Source organism: Balaenoptera borealis, assembly GCF_965194805.1.
Source record: "Balaenoptera borealis genome assembly, chromosome: 2".
Taxonomy (NCBI): Eukaryota; Metazoa; Chordata; class Mammalia; order Artiodactyla; family Balaenopteridae; genus Balaenoptera; species Balaenoptera borealis.
Window position 1 is genome coordinate 184,869,371 of NC_138867.1, and position 11,461 is coordinate 184,880,831.

Below are 11,461 nucleotides of genomic sequence, written 5' to 3' on the forward strand. Positions count from 1 at the left end.
CCTCAGCTCCCATCTTTACAAGCTCAATGGTAGTAGTTCTGACCTCCCAGCTACCGTGCACATCAAACAAGTGGACACAGGCAAGGTTTTTTCCTTAATTGTGGTAAAATATACATAATGTAAAGTTCACCATTTTAATCATTTTTAAGTGCACAGCTCGGTGACATTAAGCACAATCACGTTGTGCAGCCTTCCCACCATCACCTCTAGAACTTTCTCATCTTCCCAAACTGAAGCTCTGTCCCCGTGAAACCCTGACTCCCCAGCCCCTCCCCAGCCCCTGGCCCGCACCATCTACTTCCTGTCTCTGTGGATCTGACTCCCCCAGGGACCCTCTGTGAGTGGAAGCAGACAGTATCTGTCCTGTGTCTGGCTTCTCTCACTGAGCATCATGCCCTCAAGGTTCATCCCTTTTGTAGCAGGTGTCAGAATCTCCTTCCTTTTTAAGGCTGAATAATATTCCCTTGTGTGGTTGGACCACACTCTGTTTATCACCTGTCAGTGGCCACTTGGGTTGTCTCCACCTTTTGGCTGTTGTGAATCACACTGCTATGAACACAAGCGTGCAAACATCTCGAGTCTCTTGCTTTAATTTCTTTGGAGGATGCACTCAGGAGGGGGATTGCTGGAGCATATGGTGATTCCACATGTAATTTTTTGATGACCCACCAGGCTATTGGCCACAGCGGCTGTACCATTTCACCTTCCCACCAGCAGTGCAGAAGGGCTCAGATTTCTCCATCGCCTCCTGACACGTTTTGTTTCTTAAATAACAGCTGTCCTGGTGTGTGAGAGGCAGTATGTCACTGCGGTTCACATAAACTCAGCGCACATGCAGGAGTCATCTGTGAATGCTGGGTGCCGCCTGCACCTGCCCCTCTGGCAGTGATGGCCCAGGATTCAGGGTCAAATTGTGCTTCTACAGATTCTTACAGACAGGACAACAGCGGCATTGCTGGCCGTGTGCCTGGCGCCTGTCACACACCTGCTCAGCTGCACACCAGCTCCTGAAGGCTCCTCGCAGGCCGAGGAGGTGTGTGTTCCCTTTTACAGATGACACTGAGCCTCAGGGCCAGGTGTGGCTTGCCCAGGGCCATGTGGGGATTTCAGGGAAAGAGGTAAAGGGGCTCCAGCCTTCACGGCCCACCAGCAACCTTCTCTGCAACCAGCTCCCGCCAACCGACCTCCTGTGAACTCTCTCAGCATGGCCCGCGGAAGGGGGACAGACCTTGCAGGCCCACAAGGACAGGTGGCAAGGACAGCGCGGGCAAAGACGGTTGCGTGTCAACTGGAGGATCTTCCCAGGCCCAGCCAGGCACCCCCCTTCAGGGCCGAGTCATCAAAGGGACAGCCCCAGGGGTGGGGACCCCACCCAGGGGTGCCTACCCTCACCCCAGCCATGGGTGTGGCAGATGAGCCAGGAGGAATCCCAGGACCCAAGGTGGCAGCTGAGGGTCCAGGGCAATGAGAACAATACCCCTGCTCCCCAGGGAAAAACCCAGAGCCCGGGAGGTGGCTGCCAGACATTGGCCGATCCCCAGCCCGTCTCCTGGCCACCTGCCAGCTCCTGCCTGGGACTCCACAAGACAAAGAGCAACACTGGGGCCTCAAAAACTGGCCTCTCCTTCCAAGCCACTGAATCACGGGGCGAGTGCAGACAGCTGGGGGCGTGGGGCAGCGTCCCAGGCAGAGGGCAGCAGGCCTCAGGCTCAGCACCAGGGCTGCCAGGGACCCTCACCAGCGCCAGGGCCTGGGGACGCAGGGCCCGGGCAGGTGAGGTGGCCCTTGGCCCCAGGGGAATCTCAGCCAAATTCTGAGGCCCTCTCCTAATCTTCCGGACCCTCCGGAAACCAAGGGGGTGAGGACGGACTGGACGCAGACTGCAGACAGGAAAACAGCCCTGGGTGCTCTGGGGAGGAGGGCGCAGCTCCGACCCCCAGCTCTGCTCTGATGAGCTGCCTCGCGACCCACTCCCCCACCCCGCCTCACTTCTTGGCATCCACCAGGGGCCCAGGGGCTGCACCTACAATGTGGACGCTATCAGCCAGCAGGACTCCTCTCCTGGCAGCTTCCTGCACAAGGTGGGCCATGAGGGTGGGTGCAGAGCCCCAGCGGGGATGCCCACTAGCTAAAGACATGAACCAGGAGCTAGCCCCCAGCCGAGGTCATTACAGCACCTGCTAAGTCATGTGGATTTTCTGGACCATTAAGCAGGCTGTCATTTGGGGGCAGCTTTCTGGAAGGTTCCATGGGCAGTCTGAGGGACCACCTCTCGGCTGGGCTCCAGGTGCCAGCTGGTGGTGTCCCTGTCTCCCCTTGGCAGTGGGGGTGGGGGTGGGGCCTGGCCTCCCTCCGGCCCCTGACACCAAGAAGGTTCTGGTCAAGATGACCCTGGCCCAGAATTGGCTGCCACCCCAGAGCCAGCTGCCCTGACCCAGGTTGGGGGGACGGGACCAGTGTGACTGCACTGTTGTCCCGGAGTCACTCCTGCCCCTGGGGACCTCGTCCTGCAGCTCCCAGAATGTCCCTGTCCCGTCCCACGGGTGGCATGGCCTCTGGGTCATGGAAAGGCACTGGGGTGGCAGGTGAGTGAAGAGGTGAGAACCCAGGCTTCTCGACGCTAGATCTGAAACTCGGACCCTGTGATGGCTACGGTGAGGTCCCTGAAGCAGGTCCCGCCACCGGGGTCCTGAGCCCAGCGTGGGCACAAGGAGGCCGAGAGGCAGGATTTCAGGTCTTTTGTTAGACACGGCACAGCACCAACACGACATGGCAGGTCACGGGAGGACAGCAGGTCAACACTGGACCACACCCCCTGGTGGGCAAATCCAAATGATAGGACGCCGGCAGAGGATGGGCTCGGGCCTCGGGCCTCGGGGTCTGCCAGCCAGTCGGGAGGGTCCTGGGGGGAGCCCAGGGGGCAGGTCCGGGTGTGGGTCCGGGCAACGCGCGTGCTCACTGGGCCTCACTTGGCCGGGGTCGGGCACATGCGCTCACTTGGCCGGCCGAGTGATGATGCGCGTGGAGAAGTCGAATAGGTCGCGGTTGATCTTGCGCAGGTTCCGCACCTCGTCCTCCAGCTCTGCCACGCGGATCCGCAGCTGGTCCTGGCCACCCAGCACGTTCTGGGGGAGGGGCGGCAGAGTGCTCAGAGCGGGAGGGGCCTCAGACATCCCAGCGGCAGGCAGCGGGGCGGGGCTGGCACTGAGGGCCACTGTCCCCACCGTCCATGACGGAGGGTGGGGCGGGGGCACATCCCTTCCAACCCACAGCCCAGGCCCCCTGCCGCCCTTCCCTCCGGACAAGCCCCCATCTTGGGCCCCGCCCCTCCCCCATCTTGGGGCCTCTCCCCGCCCACCTTCTCCAACGTGCTGCACATCACCCCGTGCAGCTGTTCCACCCGCTCCAGGTAGCTGGGCTCTGACCCCTGGAACAGACGGGGTCACGTTAGCCAGCCACTCCCATCAAGCCTCGAGGGACGAGCAGCCCCACAGTCGGCTAGAGCCTCCAGCCCTGGGAGGGCTCACCCGCCCGGTGAGATGATGGACCCTGCTGCTGCCCAGAGGCCATCCGTCTCCCGCTGGACCCCGTCTGGGCACGCTGCCCTGGGCCAGCAGCCCGGAGCCTGGCACAGCCATCCATCAGGCCGCCGGGAGGGGCGTGGACAGCCCCGAAGGCTCGTGTGACTCCGAGGCGCAGAGACAGCAGACAGAGCCCGGCCTCAGTGTGCAAGGCTGGCCACGCTGAGGACAGGCAGGGAGGGGCCCCGGGGGCCTGGAGGGGCAGGCAGGCCGTCATGGAAGGGGGTCCCATGGGCACTGGGGCTGTGAGCTCTCCCGCCACCCAGCTGGGGAAGGTGGCTGCACGTGCACAACCTCTGGGTCCTGATCGGCCCCTGGAACAACACCCTGTGCGTGGCCCGCTCCCTCTCTGGAAGGTTCCAGGGCTTCCTGAGGTCAGGGCAGCCATCAGGCTGTCCTCAACGACAAGGGCAAAGAAGCCTCTTCAGCAGAGGAGAACGTGGAAGGTCCCCACCAGGACCCAACCCAAGGGCACCCAGAGCCACACCGCAGAGGCTGAGGCCCAAGGGTGGGGGTCCCAGCTGAGGGCGAGACAGACCTGCTGGTGGAGGCCCAGGCGCAGCGTGAGGCCCCCGTGGCGCGGCTCATCCCCATGCTCCGTGCCCAGCAGGTGCTTGTTGAAGTGGGGCAAGGGCAGGCTGGGCCTGAAGTCGGAGCTCAGCATGCTGATGGGCGCCAGCATGATGCAGGCGTTGGTCACGGGGCCTGGGGCGGGCAAGCGGCGATCGGGACCCACCCTCAATGGGTCCGGGCTCCCACCCTCCGCTCCTCCAGCCACCCACCTGGCCCTGACACTCCCGTGCATTCCCGTCCGCACCCTCCACGAGGCAAACCCTGGGTCCTTGCTCCAGCCCCGGGCTGCCCGCGGTGCGGACAAAAGGGCAAGGCCCCCCGGGCCCAGGGCCTCCAGGAGGGCGGTGCGCGCCCACCTTTGAGAGCCACCGTCCTGAGGCACTGCTGGCTCTGCACATCCCAGAGGCGCACCGTCTCGTCGTGGGAGCCCGAGAGGAGCACGCTGCCGTCCGTGGACACTGACAGGCAGGTCACCTGGTTCCTGGGGACAGACAGGTCACCTGGCGCCCGGAGGAGGGCGGCACAATGACCCCCCCACCACCTCCTGGTCGACCCCGTCCCCGTACCTGTGCCCTCTGAACACCTTCCCGTGGTCCTGCTCCGGCTGGAAGCTCTTCTCTCTCTGCCCGGGCTGTGGAAATGGGAGGGCCGGTGAGCACAAGGCACGCCTGCGTCTCAGCCCCAAGCCGCGCACCCCCCGGCCCCCCACGCCCACTCACCCAGGTGCAGAGGTCGACCTGGAAGATGGAGCCGTCACTGCCACCGCAGAACATGTGATGCTCAGCCAGGTCCATGGTCACGGCCATGATGCTCACGTCGAAGAGCACAGACAGCAGCAGCTCGCCGGAGGAGATCTCCCACAGCTGCGGGCAGGGGCGAGGGCGGGGGCCTGGGTCTGAGAGCGGCTGAGCCCGGCCGGGAGACTCTGGACGCCACAGGAACCTCAGACAGCAGCTGTCACCACGGGGGTCTTGGGGGTTCAGGGACCTGGTTCTCATGCTGGGACCCCTCGCCACCACCGGCTTCAGTTACTGCAGCCCCCAGGCCACCACCAGGTCAGCCCTGGACTGCCCCAACCAGGGACGAAGACTTGGGGACTCCCTCAAATCCCCTGAGGCTTGGCCAGGAGCTGCCAGGAGCTGCCAGGTGCAGTGGTCAAGTGGGAATTTCCAAGCCGACACAGGCCTGGGCTGCCCCCCCCGACCCCGGACGTCCTTGAGGCCGAAGGCAGCGGGGGATTAAGAGCTGTCGGGACGCACCAGCCAGCGGGAGGAGATGACGCTCTGGCTCCCGTGGGCCAGGAACCCGCCAGCCGCCGGGCTCAGCTCACAGATCCACTGCAGGGGTCAGGGCAGGGCCCTACCTTCACTGTCTGGTCCAGCGAGGCGGTGGCCACCCGGGCCAGGGGCCCACCAAAGCCGCAGTGCAGGTCTGTGATGGGGAGGGTGTGGCGAGACCACACGTGCCGGGGTCCGGGGTTCCGGGAGGGGTCTGCCTGCAGCACGCTTGGGGGTGGGGGAGGAGCCGGATCTCAGCAGGGAGGGCGGCCCACATCTCGACGCCTTTATACCCTGTCTCCGGGCAGTAACCAGGCCCCCTCACCCGAATAAAAGTCCTGGGTAGCTGCCCAGGGCCCCGTCCTCCTGGCACCAGCCTACCTGGCCCGGAGCCCCTTCCCACCCCGGGGCCTGGCCTCTCTGCACAGCAGGCTCCCCGCCCTCGTGGTTACGGCCTTGCCCGGCCAGAGACCACAGCCGGATGGGGAGCCGCCAGGGCCAGGGCTCTACCTGCAGAGGCTCCAAGCCAGCACCAGGCAGTCCTTGCCCCCCGAGACGAAGTGGCTGCTGTCCCCCGTGAACTGTAGGCACGACACGTCCTGGTAGTGGCGGCTCAGGATGACCAGAAGGTTCCCTGTGGAAACCTGGGGAGGCAGAAGGGCACCGGGTCACGGGGAGCCCTGGGGGAGGGAGGGGAGGGAGGGGAGGGAGGGGAGGGAGGGGAGGGAGGGGAGGGCCCGCCCCAGGCCTCCTGCACCAGTGCTTGGCCTGCGGCTCTGAAGTGAACAGGGAGGCTGGGGGGTCATGCCCCCTTGGGTCCTGCCAGCACCTGTTCCCACCCTATCCCCAGTGAGATAACACAGCCCCAGGGAAGGTGTGAGCGAGGGGACAAGGCCGAGGGGGGGCTGGTGAGGGAGGGTCTCTCCAGGATCGGCTGGACCCAGGGCTGATCCTTGCAGGCACAGCTGCAAGTCACCATCTTCTGAGCTGGCTGGCGGGGGGCACAGATGCTGCCGTGGGTTGAACTGTGTCCCCCAGACACACGTGTCCATGCCCAACCTCCGGAACCTGTGACCTCCCTTGAACAGGACATAATCTCTGGAGACGTAATCAATTCAGATGAGGTGACATGGGAGTGAGGTGGCCACTGTCTCTGTAAGAGGAACACCTGGACACAGACACAGCCGCTCACCCCCCGCAAAAGGAAGGACAGAGGCTACACACAGAGGAGGATACAGGCGTCAGAAAGCCCCCAGCCTGCGTGCCAGCCTTCAGTCGGCCCCGTGGGGCGCCCCCTCGTGGCCACAGCTCACGCTGGCCAGGAATTCTCCAAGAGGGTGGGGAGCCAGGACCACACAGTGTCCCCCATCAAGGAGGCCAACCACCTGAGACGTCTGCTGATGGCGGACAGGCCGCTGACGTCTGCCCACACCCCCTGCACCAGCTTGGCAGCGAGCAGAGGAAGGATTTCTACCACAGGGCGACCTGCCTCCGTTTCTCTCCCTGCGCCTGAGCAAGACCTCTTAGTTTCAGAATCACATACTGAAGTTTAAGAGCCCCGGGGTGAGATTACCAGCTCCCTCTCATCTCTTCGGGCCTCGGACAGTCCACAGAGAACAGTCGGTTCTCTTTGCTGATCTCTGGGGCAGCCAGGAAGGTCGTTTTGCTGGTGCCGAGGTCAGGAAAGGCCTTATCTTGTTGCCTCAGATCCTGCACTGTCTACGCAGGAAGTCAGGTGAGCTTCCCCCCCCCAAACGTAACAGACTGTCGGTGACAACTGGGTCAGTGATCTCAGCTGGCAGCCCGCGGGCTGAGACCGCCACCCCGGTTCTGTGCTCCTATGCTCACCTCCCACAGGTATATGCTCTCTGCGATCCCTGCCAGAACGTAGAGGCCGTTGGGCGACGTGGTGAGACAGGTGACCGGTCCGGGGCACATGATCTTCTGCTGAAGCTGGTCCTAGACAAAGAAGAAGCTTCTGAGTTTCATGCCTGATGGGGGAGCAGGGGGAAGTGAGGCAAGTGGGAGGGGCACCCAGACAGCTGGTAAGTCCAGGAGGACTAGAAAGAGGAGTTGGGGACAGAGGTGGTTTGACCAAATCCATGGTTCAGGAACGGGGGTATTTGCTCCAGCTGAGGCTTTGCAGGGCGGGGGTGGAGGTGGAGGCCTGTGGATTCTCCTGAAAAGCAAGACAGCACTGCGACTTCCCGTGCTCCCAGCTCCCAGTGCCGGGGAAGGGGGGGGGGGGGGCCAGGTTTGGTCCCCAGGGAACTAGATCTCGCGTGCCCCAACTAAAGATCCCGCACGCGGCAACGAAGATCCCGTCTGCCACAGCTAAGACCTGGCGCAGCCAAATAAACGAATAAATAAATAAATATTAAAAAAAAAAAAAAAAGGCAAGACAGTGCGTCTCTGGACTGGGGGTCAGAGGAACCATCTGGCCACTAGGCTTTTGCCCCAGTCCTGCATCCCCTGAAGTCTCGCCTGGGACCTTGAGCGTCAGTTTCTAAATGTCTAAAATGGAACAACTTCTCGAGTTTGTGTGTGGACCACACCAGGCAGAGCCAGAACACAGAGCTTGCCGAAAGAGATGTCAGCTGGCAAAAACAGGTGGCGAGCAGCTTCAGGGGCTGCGTTTTGAAATTTCTGTAGGAGAAACCGTGGGCCCTAATGGCAAAAAATAAGCGTCTTTTTAGAGGTGATAAATACACGAATCTCCGGGCTCCCCTTCAGCGGGCTCCCCCAGGCCTTGGACCTTCACCCTCCAAGCCCACGATACCCACGGAACCCCTAAGGCAAACTCCTTTCAATTACACTTCCCGCCCCACGCCGGCTCCAGCGCAGGGCCCCCAAGGGACCCACACCCAGCTCTCCTTGTGCGCGTGCGCACCGCTGGCTGCCCAGAGGCCCGCCCGCCACACCTCCAAGCTGCAGCCCACCCTCAGCTCGGCGCGTGCGCGCAGCGCCCTAACCTCTGCTACCGACGCCGGGCGCGCGGCTCCCTACCCCCCCTCAAAAAGCCCCCAGACCCGCGCGTGCGCAGAGCATCCTAACAGGATTCCCCACTTCCCACCGGGGTTCAGGGCCCGTGCGGCCCCCACCGCCCCCTCTTCCGACCCCAGGCCCGTGCACCCCGCGCATCCCGCCAACGGCGCCCGGGCGCGCGCCGCCGAACCTTCCTCTGTAGCTCCCAGGCGCTGATGTAGTTCTTGCCCAGCTGCGCCGCCAGCAAATACTCGCCATTGAGCAGCGCCAGGCCGCGAGGCCCGGCCTGGCCGCCGCGGTACGTGAGCAGATTGGCGCCCGAGTGCAGCTCCCACACGACGCAACTCCACAGCTGGGCCGCCGAGTCGGTACACACGGCCACCTCCATGGGCGCCGCCATCTTTCCTTCTCCACCGCCCCGGACATGTGTCATCACCAGCGAGACGCGGGCGACTGCGCCGTGCCGGCTAGAGCGGTGCCCACGTTCCCCGGCTCCCGGCGGCTGGCCGACCCGAGCGTGCGCACAGGACTCGGGGAGGGGGCCGCCCTGTGAATCAGGTGGGCTCTTGTTTCCCGCTCCGCGGAGAATCAAGGGGCGCACCGCCTGGTTAGAGATCTTGGAAGGAGATTTCTTCCAAAAATAGATGGAGAAACCAAGGCCGAGAGTCTCCTGAGAGCAGTTAGTAGCTTCAGAGCCTGGAGGTCTGGCTTGGCCATTTCCAGTGGGCGCTTTTGGTCAAGCACTCAACCTCTCGGATGATGATGATGATGATTTTTAACGTGCAGATATTGAATACCGACCTCACAGGCCCGAATGAGACATTGTACGTAAAACAGACTACGCACCTAACATAACAGGTAGCTGATGTTCAAAACGTAGTTAGACGCGTATTCACGGATCCATCGTCCGCCTCCCCCCTGGACTTCTCTTCTTCGGGGGCCACAAAATCCACATTTTTATTTCGGCAACTTGGTGCGGGTCGAACAAGTCGCGAGCTCCGTCTGGGGAGCACCCAACAATCTCGCGTCAGCGCTGCCGGCCGCAGGCCACGTCTACAAACAGTGCATTTTAAAATGTGGTATTAGTTGTTAACCTTTGAAAAGGGGGAATTTCGCTCAGGAGTCGTGGTCTCATGGCTGTCCTGGGCGGCGTACCCACAAGCAACGTTGGGGAGACTGGGTGCGGGGTGCGTCCCCCAACCCCGCTCTGCCATCCGAGAGAGGATAGTGGAGAGGAGAGCGGAGGAGGGGCCTTCCTGGAGGAGGAACGGCGCCCGGAGCTGGGGCTCCGCAGCCCCAGACCCGGCCGCCAGGTGGCAGGCTCGAGCCACCGACCGGGATGCCGGTCGGAGTTGCTCCCAGCCCAGGGGCCACCGCAAGAAGCAGCAACCGGGAGGAGGGGCGTCAGGGGGGACCTGCCTGAATTGGAGGAGGGGCTTCCCAGAGCAGGTGTCCTTAGAGCGGGAACTAACAACCTGAAGAGAAAGGGGCAGAGGTGCGTGCAAAGGCTCTGAGGCAGATCATGGAGGGGGAAGCTGGATATGGGGACCTGGATTTTACAGGTCACTGCACAGCTCTGGGCCTCAGTTTCCCCATGTGCAAATCAGGGATGCTGATTCGAGCCCTGGGTGTGTGTCCTCATCTGCGGAGGTCTGGCCTGGAAGTTGCCAAGCACCCAGGTTCCAAGACGCAGGATGGGCCCTGCAGGTTCCGGTTGCAGGGGGACCAGTTGTGCAAATAGAAGTCGCTGTTGTGGACACTCAGGCAGGGGCAGGCCCGGGCTCTGCTGGAGGGCAGGGCAGCTGGAGTGCTGGCCCGCCCGGCCCCCTCCCAGGCCTCTCTCTCCACTCCTCCTGTTTCCCCTCCACCCCTCCTGGGGGGACCCAGCTCGGCCAGGCTGCTGTGTGAGGTCAGAGGTCACCCCACCCCCAGCCTGGTTCCGGAATGAGGACAGACCAGTTGTGTCAGAAGGGCAGGACAAAAGCCACACTTTGGGGGCCTCTCGGACCACCCAGCCACCAGACCTCCTTGGTGCCAGCCTGGCTCCTGGTCCTAGGTCCACTAAATCCTAGGCCTGGAGGGCATGAGGCTGGCGGCGGGAGCAGGACGGGGAAACTGAGGCACAGAGGTCTGCACAACCTCTCCGGGTCTAAGCCCCGCATTCTTCATTCCCTACACATGTACTGAGCGCCTCCTGTTTGCAGGCCCAGGGTACACACTGCCCCATCTCACCCCCTGCCCACCTGGGGCGGCGGGGACCCAAAACAAACCCAGCAGCCCTGGCGTTTGTGGGGCCGCCCCGTTAAATGCACTAATGGTGGAGGGGAAGGCGGATGACTCAAGCGAAAACCCTCTTCTTTTTCCGGCTTCCTTTCATCCAAACCTTCCTTTGGCTTCTGGTGGGCTCCTGCAGCTCCGCTGATCAGACATGGTTTTGAGTTTCACCTGGGAGGCTCCCTGGGCCTCCTCACAAGCACAGAGCAGGAGGCCCAGCAGGCGGGAGGCTCCTCAGGGATCTGGGAGGCTGGGGAGGAGGTGGCGGGGCCCGACCCCCTCCCTGCTTCCCCCCTGCCCCAGGGCTGTGTGACCTCAGGGCCTCTTGCCCCATCTCTGGGCCTCTTCAGAGGAGGAATGAAGATGTTGGACAGGCCGATCCAGTTTGCTGAATGGGCCTTTTTAAAACAAAAAAACAAAAAAACACTTTTCCTTTACCTCCCTGGGGGGGCAGGGGGTTCTGAGGGGCAGGTGGGTTGACCCCTGTCCTCTGACCTCTCCTGGTCCCCCGGGCCCGCAGAGGCTGGAACCACGTGGATGGGCCACAGGGAGGCATCTGCAACAGGAGGAGTGAGTTGTTTTTCCTCACTCAAAGCAGACCTGGGGGCTGACCCCGGCGGGAGGGACCGGCCCAGGCCAGCCGTGGCCAGAGCAGGTGGCAGGGGAGCCAGGTGGCAGGAGGCCTGCCCTGCCCACCATCCGGCCACGCTGACCTTGAGCCCGTCACGTCCTCTGGGCAGGGGGTGGGGGCAAGAGGTGGCTGAGGAATGC

At 63.0% G+C, this 11,461-nt stretch overlaps 1 protein-coding gene across 3 annotated transcripts; it reads right to left on the reverse strand.

Annotated features, from left to right (window-relative positions):
* Positions 1 to 574: 574 nt before the first annotated feature.
* WDR18 (WD repeat domain 18) lies at positions 575 to 9,632 on the reverse strand. 3 transcript variants are annotated; one of them, XM_082381269.1, is made up of 11 exons: positions 8,607 to 9,625; positions 7,280 to 7,390; positions 5,942 to 6,075; positions 5,518 to 5,659; positions 4,874 to 5,017; positions 4,721 to 4,785; positions 4,511 to 4,635; positions 4,120 to 4,286; positions 3,359 to 3,427; positions 2,960 to 3,125; positions 575 to 2,815 (listed from the first exon to the last, which is right to left on the reverse strand). In XM_082381269.1, exons 1-10 carry the CDS (start codon positions 8,847 to 8,849, stop codon positions 2,994 to 2,996), a joined length of 1,332 nt encoding a protein of 443 aa, XP_082237395.1. In that variant the 5' UTR covers positions 8,850 to 9,625; the 3' UTR covers positions 575 to 2,815; positions 2,960 to 2,993. The 3 variants fall into 3 exon arrangements, with proteins under 3 accessions (XP_082237395.1, XP_082237394.1, XP_082237393.1); XM_082381268.1 differs by having other exon boundaries at positions 575 to 3,125; positions 8,607 to 9,624; XM_082381267.1 differs by lacking the exons at positions 575 to 2,815; positions 2,960 to 3,125; positions 3,359 to 3,427 and adding an exon at positions 3,698 to 3,973 and having other exon boundaries at positions 8,607 to 9,632.
* Positions 9,633 to 11,461: the final 1,829 nt, after the last annotated feature.